We start from the raw sequence: 16,984 nt of genomic DNA, 5'->3' as shown, positions 1-16,984 counted from the left end.
GGGCGGGGGCTGGGGGCGCGCACGCCAGGCCGCCCCCCGCCCCGCGATCCGTGGCTCCCTCCGGGGAGCGGGCGCCTGCTGCGTGCCGGCTGCCAATTAGGATGGGGCCCGGGTAGGCGCGCGCTGCGGGCCAGACCCTCCCCAGGGGGCCCGCAGCCCGGCGCCTGGGGCCGCCCCTCCCGGGGTCCTGGGCTGTGGCACAGCCCCACCCCCCCGCACAGGCCCCCTCGGCCAGGAGTCCCCTTCTGGTCTTGTCACCGCCCGGGGCCGGAGGTCGCTTACCGGCAGCGGTGACCCCCAGTGCCCCGGGGGCGCCTGTGACCTGAGCCAGGGCTCGGGACCACCTGCCTGAGCTCCGCCCCAGCCCGGGTCCCAGTGCTGGGCGGCCGCTCCCTGCAGGTGCGCCCCCGGGGGACGGCGGTGACGGCTCAGGAGGGGACGGGGTGGGGGTGAGCGATCTGTCGCCCTCATACACCTGTGTAATTAGATTACAGGAAGGACCGGCCGGCGTGGAGGTGGCCGTGCCGCGGGTGGGGAGGTGGGGAGTTGCCGGTTCGGGCCCGGCTGCTCGGCTTCCGGCCCAGCTGAGCACAGCCCGGAGACCCCACGCACACTGCTGCCCGCGGACCACCTGGCTGTGGGCTCCTGACTTTCACGCCCTCCCCAGACCCCAGGGGATCAGGTGGGCCTGGGCAGGAAGCTGACCGGTGACCGGGCTCCCTGCGCCCTCTCGATGGGACTTTGCACAAGACAGAACCTCCCTGGGGAGGACGCCGGCCTCCATCCCAGCTCTTCTGCACTCCCTCCCCGCCCCGTGTCTGGTTCGGATGGTCACGTGGCACCCTAGCCACAGCCTCTGCTCCCCAGGCCAGCGAGGAGACAGGATTTGCACAAAAACTTCGGCCTAAAAAAAAAAAGGATTTTTTTTTATTTAAAAGGCAGAGAGAGAGAGAGAGAGGTCCTCTACCTGCTGGTTCACTCCCCAAATGGCCACAACGGCCGGGGCTGAGCCAGGCTGCAGCCAGGAGCTCCGTCCGGGTCTCCCACGTGGGTGCAGGGCCCCAGCACTCGGGCCATCCTCCATTGCTTTCCCAGGCCATGGCAGAGAGCTGGACCAGAAGAGGAGCAGCCGGGACTCGAACCGGCCCCCATATGGGATGCCAGCACTGCAGGAGGAGGATTAACCCACTGCCCCATGGCGCCGGCCCCTGATGCAGGGCCTTGCATACAGTAGGCGCTCACTGTATCGTGACCACATGAGTGCACGTGGGCCTGGGATTTCCACTGCTGGGGGCAACCCCGGTGGGTCAAGTCCTGCACCAGCCCTGCACTGGGATGGGGAAGACCCGCGCGCAGGACTCGCCTTGGCCAGCAGAGGGCGCGCTAGGGGATATGCTAACTATACGCAAATGAATGCAAATAAGCCGCAGCCAGGCCCCCAGGGAGGTTTTTTTTTTTTTGATCAGGCGCGCCGTAGACAGCCCGGGCGGCACCGGAGCCTGGGGCTCAAGACGGCGCAACCGCCGCCGCGGAGGGACGGGCGGCGGCGCCGGCGAGGCTCCCGGAGGTCGCCAGCGAAGCCTCCCGCGCCCTCTATCCGCCTTCTAGCGGCCGCATGTCTCGGCCCATGGGCTGGCGTCCCGGCGCGGCCTCGCGGGCGCCCGCGTTTCTGAGCAGGCGCGCTGTGGGCAGCCCCTCCCGGGCTCCCTTGCGGCAGCGTCCCGGGGGCCTCGCGGGGCCTTTGAGCAAGATGGCGGCGGCGGGGTCCAGGCGCGGGCGGCGGCGACCGCGGCGCCAGTGAAGGGCCCCGGGGGCCCGCCGGCTCCGGGCCGAGGCCCCGCCGCGGGACGGACCATGCTGCGTTCCACTGGCTTCTTCCGGGCCATCGACTGCCCCTACTGGGATGGCGCGCCCGGGGGTCCCTGCCGGCGGCCCTACTGCCACTTCCGGCACCGCGGGGCCCGGGTCCCCGGCGCGCCCGGCGGCGGAGCGGCGCCCCCCGCAGCAGGTAAGGTCCGTGCGCCCGCCGCGGGTCTGGACCCCGCTGTTCGCGGGCGGCGGTCCCTCCTGGCTCCGGGGCGCATCGCGGGGCGTCTCGCAGCCCGCGCTCCTGCGAGCGGCCGGTGTAGACGGAGCGCGGACGCGCCCTTCAGGGCCCGCTCGGCCGAGGGGCCGGCCCAGGGCTGCTCCCCGGCAGGGAGACCGCTGCGTGACAGCCCTTGTGTATGTCCCTGACAGCGCGCCGGGCCGCGCCCGCCTCCGAGCGCGTGCGCCGGACACGACCCTGCGGTGTCTACACCCGCTTGGCGGGCGGGCGGGCGTCCAGGACAAAAGGAGGGGTGGCGGGGGTGGAGGCGTGCGAGCTCCCCGCGCAGTCCGGGGCAGAGCGCCTGCACCTGCGGCCGGCCGGCACCCTGGCCGCGCGTGCCCCGGGGGTTCCTTCTGCAAACGGCCTCGGCCTGCGGGCTGGACAGAGAGAGGGTCAGCGGGGCGTCCCCGGAGGCCCGCGCCCCCCGTGGGCTGGCCGCGTGGCGAGGGCGGGCCTCTGCGCGTCGCTGGGGGGCCGTGCGGTGTCCGTCCGGCCTTGGGGCCGCGGGCCTCCCCGGGCGCCCGCAGGAGATGGGCGGACCGCGGGGTCGGGGGCGGGGGGCGGCCTCGCTCCCGGGTCCCGGCTTCGGCCTGTGCGTGTTCCTGAGCCCCCGCCCCGGGCCGGGCCCCGCTGTGCCCCTGCAGGGGCCGGGGCGGACGGGCAGGGACGCAGCCGACCGGGAGCCCGGGGCGCCCTGACGCCGAGGCCGCCCGGGTGCGCAGGAGCTGGGCGGGCGGGCGGGAGGCCTCGGGCCGGCGTCTGCAGGGCCGGCCTCCCGCGGGCACCAGAGTGCCGGCTGCCCCGCTTCCCATCCTGCACCTGCGGCCGGCCGGGGAAGCCGCGGGGATGGCCGAGTGCGGGCCGGCTGTCACCCAGCTCCCTGCCCGGCGTCTGGGGCCGAGTGCGGGCCGGCTGTCACCCAGCTCCCTGCCCGGCGTCTGGGGCCGAGTGCGGGCCGGCTGTCACCCAGCTCCCTGCTCGGCGTCTGGGGCCGAGTGCGGGCCGGCTGTCACCCAGCTCCCTGCCCGGCCGGCCGGGGAAGCCGCGGGGGTGGCCGAGTGCGGGCCGGCTGTCACCCAGCTCCCTGCCCGGCGTCTGGGGCCGAGTGCGGGCCGGCTGTCACCCAGCTCCCTGCCCGGCGTCTGGGGCCGAGTGCGGGCCCGGCTGTCACCCAGCTCCCTGCCCGGCCGGCCGGGGAAGCCGCGGGGGTGGCCGAGTGCGGGGCCATCTGGGGAGTGACCCAGCCGATGGAAGACCCCGCCCCGTCTCTCCCTCCCTCCCTCCAACTCTGCCTTTAAGATAAACAGATCTCTTTTTTTCTTTTTTTAAAGATTTATTTGAAAGTCAGAGTTACACAGAGAGAGAGAGATGGGGGGGTCTTCCATCCGCTGGGTCACTCCCCAGATGGCTGCAGCGGCCGGGGCTGAGCCGAGCTAAAGCCAGGAGCTCCATCCGGGTCCCCCACGTGGGTGCAGGGCCCAGCACTGGTCCATCGTCCACTGCCCTCCCAGGCCACAGCAGGGAGCTGGACCGGAAGTGGAGCAGCCCGGACTCGAACCGGCGCCCACGTGGGATGCGGCCCTGCCGGCCAGGGCGTTGACCCGCTGCACCACACGCCGGCCCCGCAAATAAATCTGAAGAAATACAGAAATAAAGAAAACAAAAACGAAAACTTGAGAGCTCGGGGCCTGTCTGGTCTGGATCCTGAGCGGGAGCTGCCATGGTCACGTCCCTGTGAGAGCCCTGCAGGGCGGGGCCCCCGTCCCGGCTGCTCCCCCCGTCCCGGCTGCTCCCCCCGTCCCGGCTGCTCCCCCCGTCCCGGCTGCTCCCCCCGTCCCGGGCTGCTCCTCCTCTCCCCCGTCCTGGCTGCCCCCCCCCCGTCCCGGGCTGCCCCCCCCCCCGTCCCGGGCTGCCCCCCCCCGTCCCGGGCTGCTCCCCCCGTCCCGGCTGCTCCCCCCGTCCCGGGCTGCTCCCCCCGTCCCGGCTGCTCCTCCCGGTCCCGGGCTGCTCCCCCCGTCCCGGGCTGCTCCTCCTCTCCCCCGTCCTGGCTGCCCCCCCCCCCGTCCCGGGCTGCCCCCCCCGTCCCGGGCTGCTCCCCACGTCCCAGGGCTGCTCCCCAGGTCCTGGGCTCCTGTTTCCTCTGGGGTGGGAGCCGCCCTCTGTGTGGGGAGCAGTCACTGCTGTGCAGCCCCCCCCCCCCATCGTGAGCTGGGCCAGTCCCGGTGCTGCCGCGAGTCCCTGGTGGGCAGGCTTGCCCTGGCCGTGGGCGGGGCCTGAGCTGGGCGCTGTTCCCTGCCCGCCCCTCTGGGAGGCCGCTCTCCCCAGGAGCCACCAGCCCTGTGCTGCCCTGCCGGGCCGGCTCCGCCCGTGAGTGTTCCTGTGTCTGGCGCCGAGGCCTGGCCCTGGGTCTGCGAGCTGCCGCGCCGACCCGAGGTGTGCCCATTGGCGAGGCGGAATGACCGAGGGAGAGGGGCGGGACAGCCGCCGGGGCCACTCCCCTGAGGCCCACGAGTGCTGGGGCTGGGCCGACCAGGAGCCGGGCTCCCTGCAGGCCTCCCACAGCCGGAGCTCGTGGGAGGCCGGTGCTGCAGGCGGCTGCTTTACCCGCTAAGCCACAGCACCGGCCTCAAGGTCTTTCTCTCTAAAATATCTTTTCTCTGTTTATCGGGAAAACCGCACTCTCTCTGCCGGTTCACTTCCCAGGTGCCCGCACCAGTCGGGGCGGGGCGGGCGCCCGTGGTGGCAGGGCCTGTCGCCTGAGCGTCACCCGCTGCCGCCCGCCCGCCGCGTCCTGCCGTGTTCCGGTGGCGGGGGTGGTGTTCATGTTTGGGAGCAGCGGGGACTCGGCGGGGGACCACAGGCGCCACGTGGGTGGTGGGTGGCCCCAGGGTGCACCGGCGGGAGCTGCACTGGGCGTCGCTGGGCGCAGCCTGCCGCTCCGCAGAACCACTGCCGAGAGGCGCCGTGTGTGCCGGGCACGGCCTGCCTGTGCGTGCGAGGCAGCGTTAGAGAGGCAGACGGGGAGGTCTTCATGCGCTGGCTCACGCCCCAGATGGCCGGGGCTGCGCCGGTCAGGAGCCAGGAGCTCCGTCCGGGCCTCCCACGCGGGAGCAGGGCCCCAGCACCTGGGCCCTCGTCCAGGCCCTCCCAGGCCACAGCAGAGCTGGACCGGAAGTGGAGCAGCCGGGACTCGAACCCGCGCCCACGTGGGATGCGGGCCCCACAAGCGTTGCTCTGCCCACTGGGCCCCAGCGCTCGGTGTCTGTCTGACCTGCTCAGGTAGCTTCACGGGGGGGCAGCAGGCGGCACGGCTGCCGGTGCCCAGCACCCAGGCCCCCTCGTGCTCTGGGGACCTCGTGGACACGACCTTAGCCCGGCACCTGCCAGCCAGGGGCCCCTCAGTCTGCGCCAGGAGGCAGCGGCCGCACTTACGGGGGCGCCCCTGGGCACAGCTGGGGTGCCCCCACGCCCGCCCAGGGGTAGCAGGGCCCGGAGGTTCCTGGTGCGGGGGTGGGGTGGGGTGGGGTGGGAGGCCACAGGTGCAGGCTGAGGCAGGAACCCGCGGGACTCCGGCCTGTGCCTCCAGCCGGGCCTCAGGGGCCGCCTACCCCGCAGAGGCACGGCTGCCCCACTGCCCTCGGCCCCCCGGAGAGCGGAGCCCTCGCGTGCTCCTGCAGTGCCAGCTGCTCACGGCCGCCCCCTCCCTCCTCTCCACCCACGAGGCGAGGGCGCAGGGCTGTGGGGGAGCGGGCGCAGGGCTGTGGGGGAGCGGGCGCAGGTCCGCTCCAGGTCCGCTCCCCGGGGTGCTGTGCTGCAGTGGCCGCGGCCCGGGACGCCCGCGCTGCCCAGCCCAGCCGCTCTGCCCCAGGGCAGTGATGGCCCCCGCCGCCCGCCTGGGAGCCCTGGACGGAGCTCCTGGCTCGGCCGGGCCCAGCCCTGGCTGTTGTGGCCGCTCGGGGCGTGACCCAGCGGATGGAGGACCTCTCTCTCTCTCTGTGTCACTCTGCTGAATGCATGAATAAATCTTTATTGAAAAGCGGCGCCAGGACGGCCTGGAGTGGCGATCCTGGTCCTCCGTGGCCGAATCCCAGGCCCTGTGGTGCCGGCGCCGTAGCCGTGGGGGCAGGGGCACGCCCGCAGTGCCGGGGCTGGGCGACCCCTGGGAGCTCGGGTCTCCGGGAAGGGGCTTGGGGGGTTGGGCTGTGCAGACAGAAGCCAGGGGTTTCGGGGCGCCACCTTGCTCCGCCCCGATTTGCTGGGGAACAAGAGAGGAGGAGCTGGGCTGGACTCGGTCCTCTCCAGCCCTGTGGGACCGGGCGGGGCTCGGCCAGCACCCCCGGCACGCGCTTGCTCTGCTGGCACTGGGGAGGCGGAGGGGAGTCTGGGGCAGGGGCGCGGCCACGGGTGCTGGAGGCCCGTGGGGTGACTCGGGCACCGCTGTGCCCACCGCGGGGCGGGGCTCTCGCTGGCTGGCCGCCTGCACCTGCTGAGCTGTGCCCTGCAGAGGGCGTCTCATAGCCCCAGGCCTCCGTGGGCTCCGGCAGCCACTGGCGCTGGACCTGTGGGCCCGTCACGGGGCGCGGGGGCAGGGCCTGGGGCGACGTGGGCTCCGCACCTCCATCTGCGTGCAAGGGGGGCCGCGTCCTCGTGTGTCCCCGCTCAGCCCGTGGCCGTCCACCAGCGTCCACTGTGCAGAGCGGCCTGCGTTCCCTGCCGAGGGCCCACGCCGTCCTGGGGGCCGAGCTGGGCACCTGGCAGAGGGGCAGCGGGCGGTGAGGGCGGGGCTCTGGCCTGGATGCCACTGTCCCTACGGCGTTGCGCGGTAGGAGCCGTCGGCGCACACGCGTGACCCTGGCGTGCGGGCTCCGTCCTGGAGCAGCCCGTGGAAGCCTGGCTGGACGGCCCAGCCTGGGGTGGGCTCCTGGGTGTGCCTGCGTCCTGCCGCGTTCCCTGCCAGCAGCCCGCCTGCAGCTCCTGCCAGGGGTGCGGGTCCCCAGGGGCCGAGGCGGGCGGAGGGGGAGGTGAGCCCTGTTCCCAGCGCTGTGCTGGCAGTGCTGGCCGAGCGCCAGCAGAGGGCGCTGTGCCCGCGGGTCCCGCAGCAGAGGGCGCTGTGCCCGCGGGTCCCGCAGGCCCTGGGTCGCTCCTGCTCCCCACGGGAGGCTGGCGGTGGCCTGGGCCAGGGGTCACCCTCTAGTCAGCGCCCTGCAGGGCGGCCCCGGCCCCTCCCTTCAGGAAGCACAGCTTCAGCCCTGTTGGCACACACGAGGGGCCCCTCTCCCGCCGAGTGGGGCGCCAGCGGGACGCACCGGGGAGTGTCCGGCCCTGGAGGACCTGGCCCTCGGGGTGCCCAGGACCTCAGGTGACCTGGGGAGCTCGGGGGCTGGGTGCCCAGGTCCGAGCCCTGGCTGCACTGCACCCCACCCTGGGCCCCGCCTGACCTCCTGCCTCAGAGGACGGCCCGGGTCCCCGTCCGTGACCCGGCAGATCCCACTGCCATCGGCAGTCTGCTGCGGGGTGGGCAGGAGGGGACAGCCTGGAGACCCTGCCAGCGCCTCCTGGGGGGGGGCCTGGAGAGACTGGCCCCAGTGGCTGCTCCCAGAACACCTGAGTCTCCCGCTTTGTTTTGTTTATTTGCGAGGCAGCGTGACAGACAGAGGCAGATGGAGAGGTCTTCCATCCACCAGTTCACTCCCCACGGCGGCCGGAGCTGTGCCGGGAGCAGCCAGGAGCTCCATCCGGGTCCCCCACGCGGGTGCAGGGCCACAGCAGGGAGCTGGGTGGGACGTGGGGCGGCCGGGACTCAGACTGGCCGGCCCCGCCCTGCAAACTCCCTTGGCCAGAGTGAAGCCATTGTTATTCCCGTTGTCCCCACCCGCTGTGGGCAGAGGCGTGGCCACCGTGGTTTCCTTCTCCCTGCTCCTGGGCGGGGTGCGGCCCTGGGTAGCTGCGCTCCTGAGTGGACACTGCTGCTCGTGGCGTGTGCCTGAGTGGACGGCCTCCGTGCCCGGGCTGAGCGCAGTGCCTGTCGTCCCTGGGACACCCTGCCGAGTGGCTGGCCCAGCCCAGGCCCCCCTGCCCTGTGCTTGGAACGCGTCCACCCTGTTGCTGCCCCGTGTGGTCCCGAGAGCTATGCCAGGAGGCCTTGGACCTGCGCAGCTGCCCACTGGGGTGCGCCCACTCAGCCGGGCAGGGCCTGGCCCGGGGAAGGCGGGCGTGTGCTGGGGCGCAGAGCCCGGCACCTGGAAGGTTCTGGCAGGCTGTCTGCTCTAGTGTTCCCTGCGCCTGGCCCTGGGGCCGCGCAGTCACCGGCTGTTGTCTCCTCTCCCCTCTCAGGGCTCTGCTACGACCCGTACAACCCCGAGCTGCCCAAGCCGCCGGCCCACAGGGAGAAGGGCGCCCTGGCCCGGGGGCCCGAGCCGCGCTCGGACATCCTGGAGCTGGAGCTGGTGAACCAGGCCATCGAGGCCGTGCGCAGCGAGGTGGAGCTGGAGCGGCGGCGCTACCAGGAGCTGCTGGAGACCGCGCGCGAGTTGGGCCCCGGCGAGGCCTCCGCCCTGGCTCCTCGCGACCCCGCCGCCGGCCCCGCCGCGGGCCTGGACGAGGACGCCTTCCCGCTGGCCTTCGACTACAACCCGGGCAGCTGCGGCCTGCTGGACCCCGACGCCGGCTACCAGCCCACCCCGCTAGCCGCCCCCGCCGAGCCGGGCAGCAAGTACTCGCTGGCCGTGCCCGAGCAGGGCCAGGGCCGGGCCGGCAGGGCGAACGGCGCCTTGGAGTACGTGCCCAAGGCCGTGAGCCAGCCGCGGCGGGCCGGCCGCGCCGCCGCCAGCAGCAAGTACGTGGTGGACGACTCCAAGCCCTGCACGGACCTGGAGTACGACCCGCTGTCCAACTACTGGGCCCGGCACCTGAGCAGGGCCAGCCGGCGGCCCCGGGGCTGCCGCGCCGGCGACTCCCACGGCCCCGAGCTCAAGAGGCCCGGGGAGCCGCCGGGCGTCTGCGAAGCCAGGTTCTCGGACTCCGACGACGACGCCAGCCCGGCGCCCGGGGACGCGCCTGCCGCCGCCCTCGCCCCCACGCCGGGGGCTGAGAGCGAGCCCCCCGGGAAGCCGCCCTCCGGCGAGGGCGCGGAGGCCGCGGGGAGCGTCCTGCGGGAGACCAAGGAAATGGCCGTGCAGTGCGACGTGGGCGACCTCCGGCGGCCCGGGCTCGGCTCCCCCGCCGGCGGCCCCAGCGACGGGAAGCCCAAGAAGAAGAAGAGCGGGGCCCCCCCAGCCCCAGGCCCCAAGGACGGCGCCCGGAGGGGAGAGAAGGCCAAGGCCAAGGAGCAGGCCGGGCCCCGCCAGAGGGCGGCTGACCGGAAGAGCCCGCAGGCCGGCAGCCCCCGGCGCCAGGCGGAGCGGCCGGAGGGGACCAGGAGAAAGCCGGCCAGCCCGGGGAAGGGGCGGCCCGACCGGCCCGCGCGCCCCCCGAGCCCCGCGAGCGGCCCCCACTCGCTGCCGGACAGGAAGGCGGGGGGGAAGACCTCGCCCGGGAAGCTGGCCGAGCGCAAGGCCCGCTCGCTGGACGAGGGCGCCTCCCGCGACGCCCCCCGGCGGAAGAAGCGCACGCTGAGCCATGCCGACCTCTTCGGGGACGAGAGCGGGGACGAGGACGCAGCCGCGGGGCCGGGGGCGCCGCCCGCCTGGCCCCCCGCCCTCCCGAGCCTCAGCTCCGACTCGGAGTCCTCCACCTGCAGCCTGGGGCGCTCCCCGCCCAAGCGGCTCAAGGCCTCCACGCCCCCGCGGCCCGCCCCCGCCTCCCCCGCCGCCTCCTCCTCCTCCTCCTCCTCCGATGACCTGGACTACGCGGCCCTGGAGAAGGAGGTGGCCTTCGACTCGGACCCCATGGAGGAGTGCCTGCGCATCTTCAACGAGCCCAGCCTGGCCGCCGAGGGCAAGGGCCGGCTGGCCCCGCAGGTGGGCGCGCCCCCGCCCGCCCGCCCGGCCCGGAGCCGGAGCCCGCGTCTGCGCAGTGTCCTCGCTGGGCCGCCAGAGGGCGCCCGGCCGGAGCGGACGGCCAGAGCGGGCAGCTCCCGGGGCCTGGGCTCAGGCCCGTGCTGACCCCTCTCCCCTCCCAGCCCCGCAGGGCGGCCCGGGCGCCCTCCCAGGCCGGCTGCTCGGAACCGGGCTCCTGCCAGTGGCCTGGGCTGCTGAGTCCCAGCCCCGGGCCAGGGTCCAGGACCCCCTCCACTGCCAGACATGTGCTGGGGGGGCGTCTGTGCTGAGGGACCCACGCGTGGGGGGTCCGTGTGGGGTCCCTGCGGGGTCCGTGTGAGGGTCCGCGCAGGGTCCGTGCGGGGTCTGTGTAGGGGCTGTGCAGGGTCCGTGTGGGGTCCGTGCTGAGGTCCGTATGAGGGTCCGTGCGGGGTCCGCGCTGAGGTCCGTTTGGGGTGCGTGCAGGGTCTATGCTGAGGTCCGTGCGGGGTCCATGTGGGGTCCATGCTGAGGTCCGTGTGGGGTGCATGCGGGGTCCGTGTGGGGTCTGTGCTGAGGTCCGTGTGTTCTAGCCCCCCAAGGAAGACAAGAGCCAGGACAAGGGGCACACGGAGCCCCCCGCCCTGGTGCCGGGGCAGAAGAGGAGAATCTCCCATCTCGCCAAGCAGGGCCGGGAGGTGAGCAGGGGCCGGAGGCTGCGGGCGGGCAGCGGGGTCTGTGGGTCAGCCCCTCCCCCTCCCCCGGAAACCAGGGCGCAGGTGCGGGCCTGTGCTGCCTTCATCTGGCAAACTTGTATCCAGCGCTGCTGTCCCGGGCAGAGCGGTCCGCCCACTTCCTGTCCTCCCTGAGCCGAGGCCGGCGGACAGCTCCTGGGCTGGGCCCGCGCAGGCCGTGTGGCCCGCGAGCTCCTGCCGGCCCTGCCGAGGGGAGGGTGGGAAGCAGGACAGGCCCGGGCTGACCCCCGGGGACAGGACTGGAGCGTGAAGCCAGGCAGGGGGCTCACGTCGGAGTCCCAAATGCTGGGCGGCAGGGGCTGGGGGGCCGCTGTGCTGTGTGGGTTCCCGCCAGGGCCCACGGAGGCCTGGACGGTGACTGGGGGCACAGCCTGGCCACCCCCGGAGGTCTGGCCACCCGGCCCTCGGCCCGCCTCCCGCTGCCTGCCCTGGGCACCCCAGACCCACAGACAGGCCCTGGAATTGGTCCTCATCCAGGCAGAGCCCCCGAGGAGGGGCCCGGCGGCGCCCACGGCCCGGCCTCCCACTGCCCAGGAGGTGTGCTACCGGCGGGCCCAGCAGGCGCAGCGGGCCTCGGCCGGCCTGCTGCAGGAGAAGCCCCCCTCCGTCCACATCTCCGCCCCCGGCGAGAGGAGGAGGATCGCCCACGTCCCCAACCCCCACCTGGCCACCGGTGAGTGCTCTGGGCAGGGATGGGCCGGAGAGCTGCCGGGCGGGACCCCCGGGCCACTCTGGGGCCCCCGCTTGTCCTGGACCCCCGTGGGGCGGGGAGCAGAGGAGGCCTGCCCCGTTGCTGGGCTCTGCCGGGCCCCCGCCGGGGTGGGGGGTGGGGGGAGTAGGACGGCCTTCGTCGGCTGGCCGGATCCGGAGGGCTGAAGGTCAGGCCAGCTGGGCAGGCGTGGGAGGGGCTGCCGGCACCGCCGGGTGTGCTGGGGCACGTGGCCCTGGAGTGTTACAGCCGGGGTGCCGCCCAGAGGCGCTGGCTGGCTCCCGGGGGTGGCCTGCCCGCCCGGAGACCTGAGCGCCAGCGCTTCTGGGGGAGCCGCCGGCCGGAGGCGGAGGGCTGCCGGCCCTGGCGGGGCGCCCTGGGTGGAGGGCAGGGGCTGGCGTCGCTCCCAAGGCCCTCGCGCCCCTCCCACGCCTGCTCTCCCAGTGGTCCACGTGTCCCCTTCACGGGCGACAGCTCAGGCCGTCCCCTCCGCGGCTAGACACTGACCTGAGCCCTCCGTGCCTGTGCTTCTCGCGGAGGGGCTCCCCGGGCAGCTGGCACGGGGGGGGGGGGCTTCAGAGGCCCCTGCAGCAAAGCGGGGGCTCGGCCCAAGACCCGGCGCGGCTGGCCCAGTGCTGTCTGGGCTGAGTCCCAGCGTGTCACCCCCGGGTGGGGCCCTGCGGGTTGTGACCTCATCAGAGGGAGAGGGAGAGGGAGAACTCGGGCGTTGGCAGGTGGCCGGCTGGTCACAATGGCCGGGCTGGGGGCGCCCCGTGCCCTCTGGTCCTTTGTCCAGGAGCCAGGGCCTTCCCCCTCAGACGTCAATGCCTCGGAGTCGGGGGCCGGAACATGTGGCAGAGGCCCCGCCTGCCCCGCGCCGCCCGCCACAGACGTCGCCCCGCAGCCTGAGTCTCGTTGCCCCGCGCCCATGGCCTCGCCCGCGCGCACATAGAGCCTAATGTCCGCCCGCAGCCCGCGCCCCGCGCCCCGCCCGCTGCCCGTGCTGCTGGCCCTCGGCGACCGCGGCTGCCTGGTGCTGCGTGGCTCCGTGATGGGCCTGCTCGCCTCCTGCGCTCACGCCCCCCGTGCCCCGCCAGCCCCCGCAGGCGCCAAGAGGACCCTCGCCGCCGGCAGCAGCCAGGCCCCCCGGGGCCCCGAGCCCGGCGGGCAGCCGCTGAAGACGCGCACGCTGGCAGGGATGGCGTCCAAGACCACCACCCCCAACGTGCCCAAGCGCGTGGCCCACAGCCCGTCTCTGCAGGTGGCCTGCGCGGGCCCTGGGGGCGGGGGCGGGGCCGGGCTCCCGTGGGGGGGCAGGGGCCCGTGGACGTGGGCCACCTTCCGCTGCCCTCCCGGCCCTAGCCGGCAGCGGGGACAGAAGTGGAGCAGCTGGGACCCCATCGCTGCCCCAGCACGGGCCCCTGTGGAGCGGGCGTGGGGTGCTGCCAGCCCTGCACCCCGCCCCTCTGCTGGCGTCCCGTGCCGCCCTCTGCACAGCCCCGAGCTCATGGCAGGGCTCGCCGGGTCCTGAGACGGGCTGGGGTCACTTGAGGGGGTGCTGGGGTCAGCTGAGACGGGCTGGGGTCAGCTGAGGGGGTGCTGGGGTCATCTGAGGGGGGGCTGGGGTCACCTGAGACGGGCTGGGGTCAGCTGAGACGGGCTGGGGTCAGCTGAGACGGGCTGGGGTCAGCTGAGGGAATGCTGGGGTCAGCTGAGGGGGTGCTGGGGTCAGCTGAGGGGGGGCTGGGGTCAGCTGAGACGGGCTGGGGTCACCTGAGGGGGTGCTGGGGTCAGCTGAGACGGGCTGGGGTCACCTGAGGGGATGCTGGGGTCAGCTGAGACGGGCTGGGGTCAGCTGAGGGGGTGCTGGGGTCAGCTGAGACGGGCTGGGGTCAGCTGAGACGGGCTGGGGTCACCCTCGCCCCTTTCTGTCCCCCAGAGCCTGAAGAAGCCCATTATCCCGAAAGAGTTTGGGGGGAAGGTCCCCACCGTCATCCGCCAGCGCTACCTGAACCTGTTCATCGAGGAGTGCCTCAAGTCCTGCCCCTCCAGCCAGGAGGCCGTGGAGAAGGTGGGTGCGGCCCGCGCGGGGCGGGGGGGGGTGCGGCCCACGCGCGGCGCCCCCGGCCCCCTCTCACCGCGTGCGGCCCGCAGGCGCTGAGCGAGGAGAAGGTGGCCTACGACCGCAGCCCCAGCAAGAACATCTACCTGAACGTGGCCGTGAACACCCTCAAGAAGCTGCGCGGCCTGGTGCCCAGCGCCGTGCCCAGCCTGCACAGTGAGCCCGGCCCCGCTAATGGGCGGCCCGCGGCCTCTTCAAAGCGGGTGCATTAAGCCCGGGGAGGGAGAGGGGCGCGGGCCGCTTCATTACCGCCTCTCGAGAGCCTGCATTAGGCCGGCAGCTGGCGCCCCCAGCCCGTTCTCGCCCGCCCCCGCCTCCATTAGCGACCGGGCCTCGCCTGCGGCAGGTGTCAGTACAAAGCCCTCGAGAGCCATTAGGCCTGCTCGCCGGCCCCTCCTCCCCCGGGACCCAAGCGAGGGGGGCGGCCGGGGAGGGAGCTGCCCAGGACGGGGGGGGGGGGCGGGTGTCCCCCATCGCGCTGACCTCTCCCTTGTCCCCCCAGAGGCCGGCGGCCGCAAGGTCGTGTCCCACGAGGTGGTGCTGGGGGGCAGGTTGGCCGCCAAGACCAGCTTCTCCCTCAGCCGCCCCAGCAGCCCCCGGGTGGAGGACCTGAAAGGTGAGCCCTCGGGACCCCCGCCCCGGCCGGGGCCGCGCCGCCCCGCTGAGCCGCGCCGCCCCGCTGAGCCGCGCCGCCCCGCTGAGCCGCGCTCTGGCCCCACAGGGGCGGCGCTGTACGGCCGGCTGCGGGAGTACCTGCTCACCGAGGACCAGCTCAGGGAGAACGGCTACCCCTTCCCCCACCCCGAGCGGCCCGGCGGCGCCGTCGTCTTCACGCCCGAGGAGAAGAGGCCCAAGGACCGTGAGTGCCTGCGGGGCGGGGCCGGGGACGAGGGCTGAGGGCCTGGAGGCGAGGGCCGGGGGACGAGGGGCGGGGGCCAGGGAACGAGGGCCAGGGGCTGAGGGCCGGGGGTCGGGGGTCGAGGGCCAGAGGCCGGGGGCCAAAGGCCTGGAGGCGAGGGCCTGGGGATGAGGGCGGGGGCCAGGGAATGAGGGCCTGGGGGTGAAGGCCTGAGTGATGGGGTCAGGGGCCGAGGGCCCGGGGACGAGGGGCGGGGGCCAGGGAACGAGGGCCAGGGGCTGAGGGCCGGGGTGAGGGCCTGGGGGTGAGGGCCTGAGTGACGGGGGTGGGGAACGAGGGCCTGGAGGCGAGGGCCACGGGGACGGGGGTGGGGTCCCTGGCCGAGACCCTGAGCCCGGCTCAGCCCGCGCGCCCACAGCCTCCTGCAGGATCTGCTGCCGCTGCGGCACCGAGTACGTGGTGTCCTCCTCCGGCCGCTGCGTCCGCGACGAGGAGTGCTACTACCACTGGGGCCGGCTGCGCCGGAACCGAGGTGGGCCCCGCCCCCACCCCCACCGGCTGTGTCCCCGGAGCGGCGCCTTCCGGTGCCTGCGCCCACGTGCTGCCCGGCGTGGCCTCACGGCCCTGTGGGCCCCGAGACCGCCGGGGCGGGGGGCCTGGCCTGCTGCCTGGGGGGGAGGGCTGGGTGCCCCGGCCGGAAGCCGCTGACCGCTCCGTCTGTCCTGTCCGGCGCAGTGGCGGGAGGCTGGGAGACGCAGTACATGTGCTGTTCCACGGCCATCGGCTCCATGGGCTGCCAGGTGGCCAAGGTGAGGCCCGCCCCACCGCCCCGCGCTCCCACTGGGCCCGCCCCCACCGCCGGGCCCGCCCCACCGCCCCGCGCTCCCCCCCTGGGCCCGCCCCGCCGCCCCGCCCTCCCCCTGGGCCCGCCCCCACCGCCGGGCCCGCCCCACCGCCCCGCCCTCCCCCTGAGCCCGCCCCGCCGCCCCACCAACCCCGCCCTCCCCCTGGGCCCGCCCCACCAACCCCACCCTCCCCCTGGGCCCGCCCCACCGCCCCGCCCTCCCCTGGGCCCGCCCCCACCGCCGGGCCCGCCCTCCCCCGCGGCCCTCCCCCCGGCCCGCCCTCCCCCTGGGCCCGCCCCCACCGCCCATCCTGCGCTCGCCCGCAGCAACACGTGCAGGACGGCCGCAAGGACTGCCTGGAGGGCTTCGTGAAGACCTTCGAGAAGGAGGTCTCGGGGGACGCTCACGCCGGCATCTACGCGCTGGACTGTGAGATGGTGCGTGGGCGTGGGCGGGCAGGGAGGAGGGCAGCCCGCGCGGGTCTCGTGCCCGGAGGCTGCCGCGCTGCCTGGCGCGGGGGTGCGGCGCGCGCTCCGAGCCCTGAGGCCTGCACCGTCCCCGCAGTCCTACACCACCTACGGCCTGGAGCTGACCCGGGTCACGGTGGTGGACACCGACATGCAGGTGGTCTACGACACCTTCGTGAAGCCGGACAACGAGATCGTGGACTACAACACCAGGTGGGGTCCCGCCCTCTGCCCCGCCCTCCACCCAGCCCTGCCCGCCCTCTGCCCACCGCGATGAGCCCCGCCCGCCCTCTGCTGGGCCCTGCCCAGCCCCGCCCTCTGGAGCCCCGCCCAGCCCCACTCTGCCCGCCCCGCCCTCAGCGCTGAGCCCCGCCCGCCCGCCCGCAGGTTCTCGGGGGTGACCGAGGCCGACCTGGCGGACGTGCGCGTGACGCTGCGGGACGTGCAGGCCGTCCTGCTGAGCATGTTCAGCGCCGACACCATCCTCATCGGACACAGCCTCCAGAGCGACCTGCTGGCCCTGAAGGTAGCGGGCACGGCGGGGCGGGCGGGCGCCGCCCCCAGCCCGCCCCGCCCCGCCTGAGCCTGCACGCCCGCCGCCGCCGCCCCCGGCCCGCCCCCAGCCCGCCCCGCCTGAGCCTGCGCCCCGCCCCGCCCCCAGCCTGCCCCGCCCCGCCTGAGCCTGCGCCTGCGCCCCGCAGGTCGTGCACCGCACCGTGGTGGACACGTCCGTGCTGTTCCCGCACCGCCTGGGCCTGCCCTACAAGCGCTCCCTGCGCAGCCTCACGGCCGACTACCTCAGACAGATCATCCAGGACAGCGCGGGCGGGCACAGCTCCAGCGAGGACGCCAGCGCCTGCATGCACCTGCTGCTCTGGAGGCTGCGCGAGGACGCCAAGACCAAGCGCTGACCCCCGCCCCCCCCTCCCCCCCCCGCCCCGTGCAATAAACCCAGAGCTAGCCCGGCCGCCTTGCCAGCTCCACCCGCCGCCGCCGCCCCCGAGCCTGTCCTCAGTCCTGGGAGACCAGGCAGGCCGAGCCCCGCCCCCTTCCCAGATCCCGCCCCCCGAGCCTGTCCTCAGTCCTGGGAGAGATCAGGCGGCCCGGGCCCCGCCCCCTTCCCAGGCCCCGCCCCCGAGTCCTCAGTCCTGGGAGAGACCAGGCGGGCCGAGCCCCGCCCCCT

At 74.6% G+C, this 16,984-nt stretch overlaps 1 protein-coding gene across 1 annotated transcript; it reads left to right on the top strand.

The window, feature by feature from the left end:
* Positions 1-1,725: 1,725 nt before the first annotated feature.
* On the top strand, positions 1,726-16,946 carry REXO1 (RNA exonuclease 1 homolog). The gene is made up of 15 exons (XM_070058528.2): positions 1,726-2,008; positions 8,423-10,047; positions 10,638-10,742; positions 11,277-11,472; positions 12,606-12,769; positions 13,448-13,579; positions 13,663-13,786; positions 14,133-14,246; positions 14,352-14,489; positions 14,908-15,021; positions 15,225-15,298; positions 15,661-15,771; positions 15,899-16,014; positions 16,189-16,327; positions 16,503-16,946. Exons 1-15 carry the CDS (start codon positions 1,855-1,857, stop codon positions 16,710-16,712), a joined length of 3,516 nt encoding a protein of 1,171 aa, XP_069914629.2. The 5' UTR covers positions 1,726-1,854; the 3' UTR covers positions 16,713-16,946.
* The last annotated feature ends 38 nt before the right edge of the window (positions 16,947-16,984 follow it).

This window comes from Oryctolagus cuniculus, chromosome 16, assembly GCF_051225735.1.
Source record: "Oryctolagus cuniculus isolate XC-2025 breed Fujian yellow rabbit chromosome 16, ASM5122573v1, whole genome shotgun sequence".
Classification (NCBI taxonomy): Eukaryota; Metazoa; Chordata; class Mammalia; order Lagomorpha; family Leporidae; genus Oryctolagus; species Oryctolagus cuniculus.
The sequence above is the reverse complement of the archived record's forward strand: the minus strand, read 5'-3'. Positions and strand labels throughout refer to the sequence as shown.

What these genes read in the sequence shown, in the direction of transcription:
- REXO1 (XM_070058528.2), top strand. Translation starts at nt 1,855, where the DNA reads ATGCTGCGTTCCACTGGCTTCTTCCGGGCCATCGACTGCCCCTACTGG. An exon ending in AGGGCCGGCTGGCCCCGCAG is followed by an intron (nt 10,048 to 10,637) that starts GTGGGCGCGCCC and finishes CGTGTGTTCTAG; the next exon opens with CCCCCCAAGGAAGACAAGAG. An exon ending in CCGGGTGGAGGACCTGAAAG is followed by an intron (nt 14,247 to 14,351) that starts GTGAGCCCTCGG and finishes CTGGCCCCACAG; the next exon opens with GGGCGGCGCTGTACGGCCGG.